General features: G+C 37.3%; 1 protein-coding gene across 1 annotated transcript in view; it reads left to right on the top strand.

Annotated features, from left to right (window-relative positions):
- The first annotated feature begins 5,094 nt into the window (after nucleotides 1-5,094).
- The window catches only part of ascc3 (activating signal cointegrator 1 complex subunit 3), a 66,632-nt gene continuing 59,552 nt past the window's right edge, over nucleotides 5,095-12,174 (top strand). The window contains exons 1-5 of the mRNA XM_087805456.1: nucleotides 5,095-5,143; nucleotides 5,753-5,857; nucleotides 7,117-7,267; nucleotides 8,414-8,976; nucleotides 9,631-9,748. Of these exons, the coding sequence (XP_087661582.1) occupies nucleotides 5,768-5,857; nucleotides 7,117-7,267; nucleotides 8,414-8,976; nucleotides 9,631-9,748 (922 nt within the window). The 5' untranslated portion in view covers nucleotides 5,095-5,143; nucleotides 5,753-5,767. The remainder of the gene's footprint in view (nucleotides 5,144-5,752; nucleotides 5,858-7,116; nucleotides 7,268-8,413; nucleotides 8,977-9,630; nucleotides 9,749-12,174) is intronic.

Raw genomic sequence — 12,174 nt, 5'->3', positions numbered from 1 at the left:
ATTTTAACTGTGTATTGTTTTTGATTGTTAATCGATTTGTGACCTTGGTCTAGAAATGCGCTTTAAAAATTACTATTACTTACTTAATTAACAGCACCAATCTACATAATTCTGGTCGCTGATGACATCTTTATTGACCAAGACTTTGCTCAGACTCTTGCAATCCCCCAAATCAAGTTCAATAGTTTTTATTTTTCATTGCAACTAGCGTTCTGCTGTAGTTCATTATCGGTCACTTCTCCTGATCACTTTTCCGTTAAACTATCATGACCTTGGCAAGTTCTTGAGGTAGGATCATGCTCTCTTTCAAACCCCACACCATCCTCATGACCGCACCATTGATCTCACCCTGGTGCTACCTGTCCTTCTAGCCGCCTCTGCAATCCAGCTCGCCATGAAAGGGAGGCTATGGAAACGTCGCTAGCTGCTGAGCTTATCAGACCGTCTTCTACTCTGCCTGGGGCAGGGAGTTTTTTTTTTCCAAAGAAAGATAAGATGTCATGACCCTGTATTGATTACTGCGCTTTAAAGGACATCACCATCAATAACCACTACCCTCTTCCACTCATTGACCTTTCCCTTAAACAAGGCTGCGTATATTACTAAGTTAGATTCTCACAATGCCTGCCACTTTGTTTTAGGGAAGGATGATTATCAATATATTTTTAAAAGTATACCTTGATGATTTTTTGAGGTCCAATGAGGAACTCTCTCAGCATGTCCAACTAGTTATTTTCGAAAAAAGAACGTTTCGTTAAGGCTGAGAAGTGTGAGTTCAATGTCGGTTAATTTGGGATTTTTTTAAATTATGTTGAAATAAAAACTTGTGAAAGTTCTGGCACTGTAAGTTAGTAAGTAATTTGTATTTATATAGCGCTTTTCCAGACCAGGGTCACAAAGCGCTTAAACAATCAAAACAATATTCAATAAAGTATATACTTTAAAGGTCAAGATAACACTGATAACACAACAGGAGTTCCAGAAAATCAAGGAAAAGCCTGAACAAATAAAAACGTCTTAAGATGTTTCTTGAAGGAGTCAGTAGATCATCAAACACAGATGTTTCTTGAAGGAGTCAGTAGATCATCAAACACAGATGTTTCTTGAAGGAGTCAGTAGATCATCAAACACAGATGTTTCTTGAAGGAGTCAGTAGATCATCAAACACAGATGTTTCTTGAAGGAGTCAGTAGATCATCAAACACAGATGTTTCTTGAAGGAGTCAGTAGATCATCAAACACAGATGTTTCTTGAAGGAGTCAGTAGATCATCAAACACAGATGTTTCTTGAAGGAGTCAGTAGATCATCAAACACAGATGTTTCTTGAAGGAGTCAGTAGATCATCAAACACAGATGTTTCTTGAAGGAGTCAGTAGATCATCAAACACAGATGTTTCTTGAAGGAGTCAGTAGATCATCAAACACAGATGTTTCTTGAAGGAGTCAGTAGATCATCAAACACAGATGTTTCTTGAAGGAGTCAGTAGATCATCAAACACAGATGTTTCTTGAAGGAGTCAGTAGATCATCAAACACTGATGTTTCTTGAAGGAGTCAGTAGATCATCAAACACAGATGTTTCTTGAAGGAGTCAGTAGATCATCAAACACAGATGTTTCTTGAAGGAGTCAGTAGATCATCAAACACAGATTTTTCTTGAAGGAGTCAGTAGATCATCAAACACAGATGTTTCTTGAAGGAGTCAGTAGATCATCAAACACAGATGTTTCTTGAAGGAGTCAGTAGATCATCAAACACAGATGTTTCTTGAAGGAGTCAGTAGATCATCAAACACAGATGTTTCTTGAAGGAGTCAGTAGATCATCAAACACAGATGTTTCTTGAAGGAGTCAGTAGATCATCAAACACAGATGTTTCTTGAAGGAGTCAGTAGATCATCAAACACAAAGAAAGAGGAAGATCGTTCCAAAGTTTAGGAGCAACAGCCTGGAAGGATTTCTCTCCTCTGGTGTGGAAGTTCAGGAACCATTGGTAGATTCTGATCCACAGACCTCAGAGCCCGAGCTGGGGTGTAAGTCTGGATCAGATCACTGATGGAAGGTCTGACCATGAATAGATCTGAAAGTAAGAACCAGAATTTTAAAGTTGATCCTGAAAGAAACTGGAAGCCAGTGAAGAGTTTTAAGGAATGGAAAAATGTGAGTTCTCCTACTGTACAATTTATATCAGGACAAACTGGAATCTCCCATAGCATGTTTGTGAACTTGGTTTTTATTTTTTTATTGTGATGTTTCCTAGTCCTGAAAAGAGGCTGTGCAGATTAATTTTGGGGTTTTGAACCATTGATTGAAGCCATCCCCAGATATAAATATTTATAATGCACTATTTATTTTCTGACCATCTTCAGTATTGTCAGTTTTGAATGTTCTAGAAGTTGTCCTGCTTGAGTAACTCTGATGAAAAAAGTGTCCATTTATATGTTATTATTACCATACATTTAACTTGACAAAAAGTGGACAGTAAATGTATGTTGTTATTTAGCTTTTCTTATCTTCATTCATAAAAACTGACAAGCCCCCCTCTTGCTAAACACACTGTTCATTAAGGTAGTTGACTTTTCCAAACACCAAGAGGGCAGGTGGGGTCTCAGAGCCGGACAGGAATACAGTGGTCCGTCCTTCACTGATTACCAATTACTGCTGTGATCTCCAGCTAAGGTTCAAACAGCACGAAGATGAGGTAGCTACCAAAGCTTAATGAGACGAAGGTTCACTCCCGGGCACCTGGCATACGTTTCCTCTTAAATACCACTGCATATCAAGTACCTCAGTGAAAGTATCTACCAATGAGGAAGTGGGGTTGTGATAAGATATCGCTAATATAGACACAGGATGCTTAGATAGATAGATAGATAGATAGATAGATAGATAGATAGATAGATAGATAGATAGATAGATAGATAGATAGATAGATAGATAGATAGATAGATAGATAGATAGATAGACAGACAGACAGACAGACAGACAGACAGACAGACAGACAGACAGACAGACAGACAGACAGACAGACAGACAGACAGACAGACAGACAGACAGACAGACAGACAGACAGACAGACAGACAGACAGACAGACAGACAGACAGACAGACAGACAGACAGACAGACAGACAGACAGACAGACAGACAGACAGACAGACAGACAGACAGACAGACAGACAGACAGACAGACAGATAGATAGATAGATAGATAGATAGATAGATAGATAGATAGATAGATAGATAGATAGATAGATAGATAGATCCTCAAGAGGAGGGTCTCATCTTGCTCACCAGTGCCGAAATATCAGACAGATAACAGACGACAAGCTCAGTGACAGCAGGGGTTCCACACAAAAGGGGAGGGATTTTATCTTTAATCAACTTAATTTTGTCAGTGAAAAATCTCAACAATGCATTTCTGTCAGCTTCACAGAAGACAAACGTGATTGGAGCACCAGGACACACTAGAGAATTTATTGTGTCAAACAACACGTTGGGGGTTTTCCCTACTGTTTCGTGTTAGCAGTTTCCGAGTGTAATCAGTTCTGGCAGTTTCCACCATCTCATTGTATGAAGACATCAGATCCCTGAGGTGAGGTCTGTGCACCTCAAATTTTGTGGACTTCCAGAGACGCTCAGTCTTTCGACAGTCTTTTCAGACTTGCCAAGGGCACCATTTTTTCTGAATTTTCAAATTCGATTTTGCAGGTGCCACTAGTATTTCAACAACTTGATTAGTTAAACAGTGAATCAAATTGTCCACGTTAAGGCAATCATTGAAGAAAAGAGGGTCAAACATAGCAGAAAAACTGTCTGCAGTATCGGCTGAGATGACACGCCTGTGAGACCTAACTTTCAAGGGCTTATGTTCAGGGATGAAGTCCAGGTTAAACAAGACAAGAGGATGATCACTCAGATAGACATCATGTACGGACACATAATAAATGTCCAGGACAAGCGTAAAAACGAAGTCTAATTTTGGTCAAAGGGTTCAGAAACATGTTGCTTAAGATTAAAGGCTTTAGTCAAAGTTAAAAGTTATTTAGCAGAGCAAGATGTGAGAATAAATGTCAAGAATAAGAACAGATTCCATTTTAATAATGGACGATAAAAAGTCACTAAAATCCTCCAAGAACACCGTGGCAGGACCAGGTGGACAGTAGACTGACACACAAAAAGAAAGGTCTTGTAGAACCAACCAAGATCATCTGAGACTCAAAAGAAGTAAATTTCTGTGTCTAAATCACACACCGACAGGAGCGGGGCTTCCCTACAACAGAGCAGCCAGCAGGAAATAGTTTATTAAGATGAATAAACTCTTCCTCTCTCTCCCATGTCTCTGAAAGACACAATAAATCCAACTTTTTTTTAATATATTTGTTGAAAATATCCTACGACTAAGAAGTTTAAAATATGACAATTCAATTATTGTATATATATATATATATTTTCATACAATCAATAATTAATAACAAAAAACAAACGTACAAGGCACTCATTTGATGCTCTTAATTTGAAAGCCGGAAGTTTAGTTCCTTCCTCTGAATTGCGAAGTTAAGCGAAACAAATATCCAGATTAAAGTAAAGATTATCTAGATTTAAGAAAAATTAAGAAAAAATGTGTTGTCATTTAAAAAGAACAAACAAACAAATAATGTATACATAAATACAGTATATATGGATTTTCTTTAAAAAATGTCATAGCAAGAGTGTCTCTCTTAATTAATAAATAATAAAATCGTGAAGATCGATCACAGAAAACTTGCAAACAAATGTTGTTGATTTAAACTGTATCGACAGTGATGACGTCTGACTGCGTGGATCTGGATTCACCACAATGCATTGCGCACCGATCGCTGCTGTGTCCGCCTCCCTTTTATATTCGTTTACTTTTATTTACGTTTTCACATTTTTTCTCGGGTTTTAACTGACTATTAAAATAAGTTTATCTAAATATAAAATAAAAATACTGCGCTTCACTGTTATCATAGTTTGTTTTTCTTTCTGGGTAATGTAGTCGTTCTTATCAGATGCCCCTGCTACTGTTCCTTTTAGAAACTACAAGACCCACAATCCTTAGTTGCCATATAGCTAGTGTCGATAGTAGACAGTATGATGTCCGGACTTCTGGTTTTTATAAGGTAATGTCTTAGTTTTTGGTGATTGCTATTAATGAAAGCCATGTCAGTGACTTTACTGTCGTTTGCCCAAATACTTTCTTCTCTACTGTATTGTTTTAAAATATCAACTTATATGCTAGCTAGCTAACACCTCAACCACTGGTGTGACAGTCACAGTCCAGCTCAACATGTCTGTGACGCAGTTTATCCGCGACAACTTAACAAGATACTCACTAAAAACAATAAACCACATTAAAAATGAAACTCATTCACAGTTTCGTCCAAGCACTACAGACGCTGAGGCTTGTTGGGTTTGTTCTTAAAACTTACAGCACATCTGTTTAGTAAACTGCAGATATAAACAATGAAGCAGTTTTAGTTTTTATTTAAAATGCATTGAAAGTGACTCGAGACGATCGTGAAGATTCACTTTTATTTATCTTTAATTTGCGTTGGTTATTGAAGATCTTTCACAATAATTACATTATTATTTAATGTTACATTTACTCATATGTAACTCAGTGTGATGTAGCTGAGCTGATAAAGGTTGATCGGTTGATTATTTTAAAAGAAATGAAGCGAATTTAAACCCATATGATCACTTAAACATGTTTTTGTTTTCTCTGATAGACACTGAAGGAAACCATGACTCCTCCGCGGCTCACCGGTGCTCTGAGATCCTTCTCTAATGTCAGTCGCAAGGAGGACTTCAACGAGAAGCTCTATGATCTGAAGGTGAAGTGAATCTATCGGGTTGGAAAAACAAGTCCAACCACATCAATTACTTTTTTGCTACATCCTGGTGTTTGATCCCTAAAGTTTGCTTTTAAGGCCAATCCAAGAATAGGAATGTTACTTAACTGAGCTACTACCACAATCCAAAGAGTTGAGTCTGAGACGCACATTTGTCTTATATACATATATTGTCTTATAACACTTTGATAACATTGTCAAAATACTTCAAAGTACTACTGCTAGTCCCTGTGGTACACACGAGCCCCCTGTCAGGGTCTGTGCTACAGCACACACAGGGAGTGACCATTATATAATGTACATACAGTGGTATGCAAAAGTTTGGGCACCCCTCTAAGATTTCATGATCATTTGCTCTAACTTTATAAGGGAAGATAACAGCCACACAATTTGATTTCCTACAGAGAAGTAGACATTTTCTTAGTGTTTTCCGGACCAGAATTCTTAAGAGTAGAATTACATAGTTGTATTATGATAAAATTAAATGTAAGAAATGGTATGCGCAAAAGTTTGGGCACCCCTTTTAGTCACATTTATTTCAAGACCTGTAGGGATTTACAGCTCCTAGTTTGCAGCATAAAATTGCTTTGATTAGCTTGTGAGACCTTAAATTACAAAGATGGGTGGAATCAATCATAAAAAAAGGTTTTTCTTGAGTGTTCGTTATAAGAATAGTTGCATGAGGTATGAAAAAGTACATCTGGACAAGGTAGAAGCATTTTGGAAAAAAATACAGTGGTCAGACGAGACCAGTGCTGTGTCTCAAATCTCATACTTGCGTACTCAAATTTAGTATTTTTAGTGCATAAGTGCGTCTCAATTCTTAGTATGCGAAATTTAGTGCGCCATGCACACTAAATTGGCGTACTAACGCCCACAAAACTGAGCATGGATCGATGGACACTCGAATCTGTTGAGAATTAGTTACTAGTTAGTACGTACACTATCCTGATGCATACTTACTTCTAGTATACTAAGAGAAGTATGCGATTTGAGACACAGCACTGATTTCATGAGAAGAACTTATTGCCTACTGTAAAATTTGGTGGAGGGTCTATCATGATATGGGGCTGGACAGGGACTGGAAACCTTGTTAAAGTTGAGGATGGAGCTAAAAGTACTGTATTTATTTTACACACTGTATTTGATTTTTTTTTTTTTTTAAAAAGCATTTTTGGTCACTATATCACTGATTTTTTTTTTTTCATCTTCTTAATGTTTCCCTTTTCCTGGCTAACCAGACCAAACGTCAGAAGAGGCAGGAGCTGTTTGCAAAACGGGGCCTGACATGGCAGAAGATTCTTCGATTTTGCACCGACAACCAGGACAAGGTGAAGCATCATGCGGCCAATCAGGAGCTGAAGAATATCCTTAATGCAGCCAAACTCATAGGTAATTAATTTCTGTTTTCTCTGCAAACATAGTTGATTGTAATTGGGAGATATTCTGGCAAAGTCAAGATCCGAAGTGGGCTTATGCCAGTCACTTCTAGAAGAACTAGACATTCAGAAACTTTTATTGCCAGTGTTGTTTTTTGTTTTTTGTGTTTGCCGTACAGAATGAATAAAGTACACAAAATAGGCAGAAGTAAAACCCAGCTCCAAGGCATCTATTCTGCGGCGCATATATGCAGGAAATTACAGACCGTTGCTGTGTCTCAAATCGCATACTTCTCTTAGTATACTAGAAGTTAGTATGCATCAGGATAGTGTACATACTAACTAGTAACTAATTCTCCACAGATAGTATGTCTCAAATCAAACTCTGCTGCTACACACTAACAGGAAATGACGCGACAGCTTCTTCTTCTACTTCTATTTAACGATGATTTCAACCAGCTGTAGGAACACTATTGCCACCTGCTGGCAGCTTTTTTTGCAAGTTTGGAAGAAGAAATAAAGAAAAAATATGAGAATCTAAATATTTGCGAGATATTTAAGCTGGTATCAGCAGCGAAGACGTGTCATCCTTCTACTGCTGCTGAAAATGCAAGTATATTAATATATATATATATATATATATATATATATATATGACGAAACTTCCGTTTGAAACTTTACTAAAGATGGAGCCGTTTAGTGTAGATAGTGTCCATCCAACCATACTTAGTTTTGTGGGCGTTTTAGTGTCAATTTAGTGTGTATGGATCACTACATTTCACATACTAAGAATTGAGACGCACTTACACACTAAAAATACTAACTTTGAGTACGCAAGTATGCGATTTGAGACACAGCACGTGCTTCGGTCCTTGTTATGTGACGATGCAAAACGGGGACAGTTTTCAGTAGTGGGCTGGTCCAATCAAACTGGACATTCAAAAACATTTGTTTGGATGTGTGAAATCTGCCGAAAACAAAGCACGCATTTGGTTTGAGTCCAGGGATGTAATATACTGGAAATTATGGTCTACATTATTGAAGAGAGAAGTTCAAAAGTACCGAATCATAATCACAGGTGTACCTGGATGTTTTTGATTATGTGTGAATACTGTAACTATTATCTAGTCTTCTAAAGTCTTGTCTTCTTGTCCTCCAGTGGGTGCTGAACATGGTACGGAAGCAGTGGAACATGCTGCAGTCTTTTTGTTTGAGACCTTCCATAACAAGGATCGTGTGGGCACAGAAGAGACTCGGACCATCAAGCAGATGTTCGGCCCCTTCCCTTCTTCTGCTGCAGAAGACTTGTGCAGTTGTGTTGCACGGTTGATCGCTTCCCTCGGAGACACTCGAGTCGAAGATTTTTTGCAGTCACAGAGCACATCACAGAAGTCCCAACAGGGACCCTCATTTGGGCACAACATCCAGTTCTCTCATGAAAGTTATACACTGGATCCTCTGATAGAGCTGCCGGACACACAAAAGGAAAATTCCAGTTTGGACCTCAACAATCTCCTCAATAATCTCCAGAGAAGTAGCGAAGTCGTCGCCAACGAGGAGGTTGTTGGCGCCGGAAGATTTGCAGATGGATCCATTCTCAGAGCAGAGGTGGAGAAGTATCAGGACAGTGGCAACATGATTTCTACGAGTCCAGAGGAGTTGTGCACGTCCTTATTTGAGATGCTGGCCTCCCACAAGAGTAATGATGAGCTCCAGAATGAGGTTTGTGTTTCTCTTTGTTAATAGCCTTTTGATAACTCCTTGTTTTATACAAGTACTACTCCTCAAAATTAGAATGTTGTGAGAAGTCAATTATTTATATTGATCATTGCCGAACGTAAAGCACATACGCTATAATACAATTCTCAAAAGTGTTATTTCAAGTGTTTATAAATATAATATTCTTTATTTTGATGATCATCACAAATAGTAAAAACACCAAATTGAGCTCAAGTATTTTGAAATGGCACCTTGTTACAGTATCTAGACACATGAACAGTTGATGTACCATTTAATGTACTTTTTTTTTTAACCACAGACTATTTGTCCAAAATTGTATTATTACTTTTTACCTTTACAAAAAATATAATTCAGGATGTCATATTGAATTACTGAATTTTCCAAAATTTATTTTTCTTTTTTAAACCTTCTTAGAAAAAAACAAACGTCCCTGCTTACTTCCTCATTTAGCCATCAACCAGTGCACTTTATTTGAATGACTAATGGAATGAACATTAAAAAGGACACATGTATTCTCTACAAAGGCATCACGACCCATCTTCAAAATATTCATGTTGGCTTTTCTAGATTATTTTACTTTTATTTTGTCTGCTCCAATTAAATCTTTTTGTTTTGTTTTTGTATAATCCTATCTAGCTTTTTGAGCTACTTGGACCTGAGGGCCTAGAGATGATCTTCAGCCTCCTTCAACAAAGAAAGGCAATTGTTGAATCACTTCTATCCATTTCATCAGAGAATGCCATCCAACCATCAGGTGAGGACAGTTGCAGCAAAATGACTGGGATCAGACGGTCATATGGGTAATTCTGTACAATATAAAGTGCTTGTCCTGGAATTTGGCAGTGGGACAAACAATACTACAATGGACCCAGCAATGAACTGGAATTAGTTTTGGACCCCTCTGGGGTTTCCACTGCCAGGTTTTCCTGACAACATTGACTTCCATCACCTGTGAGAGACTATTATTTTCAAGCATGACAGGGGTGACACAATAAAAACAAATGCAGACTGGAAAAAAGTCTAAAGGATTTCCACTATCCCAGCCGAAGTTGTGTGCCAAATAAACAATTTCCCGAAGGAGACCTACTGAGGGATCAATAAAGTTCTACCTAACCTAACCTAAATATCTGATTGTGGGAGACCTGATCATATATATTTGAACTTCAGCTAGAAGAGCAGGGCATCCTACTTTCAGCCATGGTGAAAGTTGGATCAACTGGCTTTTTCACGCACAATGCCAGCTGATTTACGGCCACAAAGTTGGTCACTTCAACGTAGAGATAGACCAACATGTTTTTTCAGGTCAGATACCGATTATTTTGTAGTCAAGGAGGCCGATAACCGATATTTGGAGCCGATATTCATTTGCGGTAAAAGTGAATATATTCAATGTTTTGAGTAATACAAACACCGACACTTAACTTTGTTTAAATGGCTTTTATGCATATTTTTATTAAACACCATAGAATATCAACATAATGTGTTTTAAAATAAGAACAAAAACCAAAAGTGCTGTTTTCTTGAATAACTTTCTCGCTAGATTACGAGCCGGGGACTTCAAATATATTTGTCTGTTTAGAGTTTGTGATTATTCTGTAAAGATTTTTTCTATCAACCATTTTGTATATATGGTTTAAAATAAGCTTCTCCTCACTGCAACAGACACGACCAGTTGGCATTATATGATGTGTTTGTGGCTTCATCTAGCAATTTTTTTATGGAGTGAAATTACTGCCACCGGTTCGAGCGAGTGTCTTGGTTGTTGTACCCTCGAAACATTTTTTTGAAATGTCAGTAATGTGTATTTATAGAGTTTTAGTTGTTTTTTATTATTCTCACTTCAACAATTGAAACTAAAAAAGTGAGACTAGAAAATGTTTGTTTTTTAATTTGGTTTCAAAATAATTCTGCACACTACTAGTTGCCTAACATTGTGCACATTTATACTGTATATTTTCTTAAGAAAGACAAAATCTCACTTTAATTTTGTTAAAAATTGAGCTTTAGGTTAATAAACGTTTAGGGCCATCAGCACTGTAGTTGCTCAATAATAAACGGAATCCTCCAAAATACAACTCTTCCAATGATTGTGCATATAAGTTTACTCTGAATGAGGTTTAAATGTATTGTTTAAAGGTATTATGACTCTTTGGTCTGAAAATGTTTTTTGTTTACATTTATATAAAAAATATCAGTTTTGGAGCCTTTATTTAGAGAATCAATAGAACACTAGCAATTTATTAACTTCAAACCAGCAATCAAATGAATTAAATACAAACTATGTGTGTATAGTGCACATAGATATTGATACATTCTTAGTTATTTGTTTTTTTAATAATTATGCGCAACCACATTATGTAAAACAATAGTGTTTATAGCTTATGAAAGCATCTTTAAATAAAAAAGTAAATATGATCTTGCAATTCTTGGCATATCTCCTGATGATTGACAATAGTAATATCAGCAGGGTTGCTGGTGGAAGTAGGAATCCTGGTGATTTGGAGGCAATCACCTTCTTGAGACCTATAAACACCTGCAATAGCTCACAGAGTGGGGAAAACAATTGGAGGTGTGTGTTTCAGATAGAACAATTGATGCATAGTGGGTGAAATGGGTCTGAAGATGTGAAATAATGCAAGGTAATGTGTGAGTGAAAGGCAAAGTGGAGCTGCTAGATGGGATAAAAAAAGAAATCATTCAGTCAATCACCAGGGACAACCAGGCAATCATCAAATCTCATCTCCTTTCAAGAGCAATTTTGCCATTTATTGAGCTGTTGTGCCTCGACTGGTGGGACTGAAATGTGGAATATTAACCCCACTTGAACTGACTTTTAAATTAAGGGACTTTATGGGGTTGACGGCAATGATCTGACTTTGGTGCAGAGAAATGTTCTCTTCAAATGATGCATTTATTAAATGGTTGTTATCCATATCATTGTTGTGTGAAACGTGCAACAAAGTCAGCACAACAATGAATTTGGCTTAATATAACTAATAGAAAGATTGTATTTATCCACTTATTTAATGCCACAACTCCTTGTCTACCAGGAGCAGTAGTACAAACCATAGTTCTTTATTTTCTTTAATGAACCCCTTGAGATTTGTATAAGAACATAATTGATTTGCTATGTTCAGTTGATGAAGGGAAAAGACCAGATGCAAACGGTTGGGACAATCT

Source organism: Callionymus lyra, chromosome 13 (genome assembly GCF_982586985.1).
Source record: "Callionymus lyra chromosome 13, fCalLyr1.hap1.1, whole genome shotgun sequence".
In the NCBI taxonomy this organism is placed as follows: Eukaryota; Metazoa; Chordata; class Actinopteri; order Syngnathiformes; family Callionymidae; genus Callionymus; species Callionymus lyra.
This window is presented reverse-complemented; position numbering and strand designations above follow the sequence as displayed.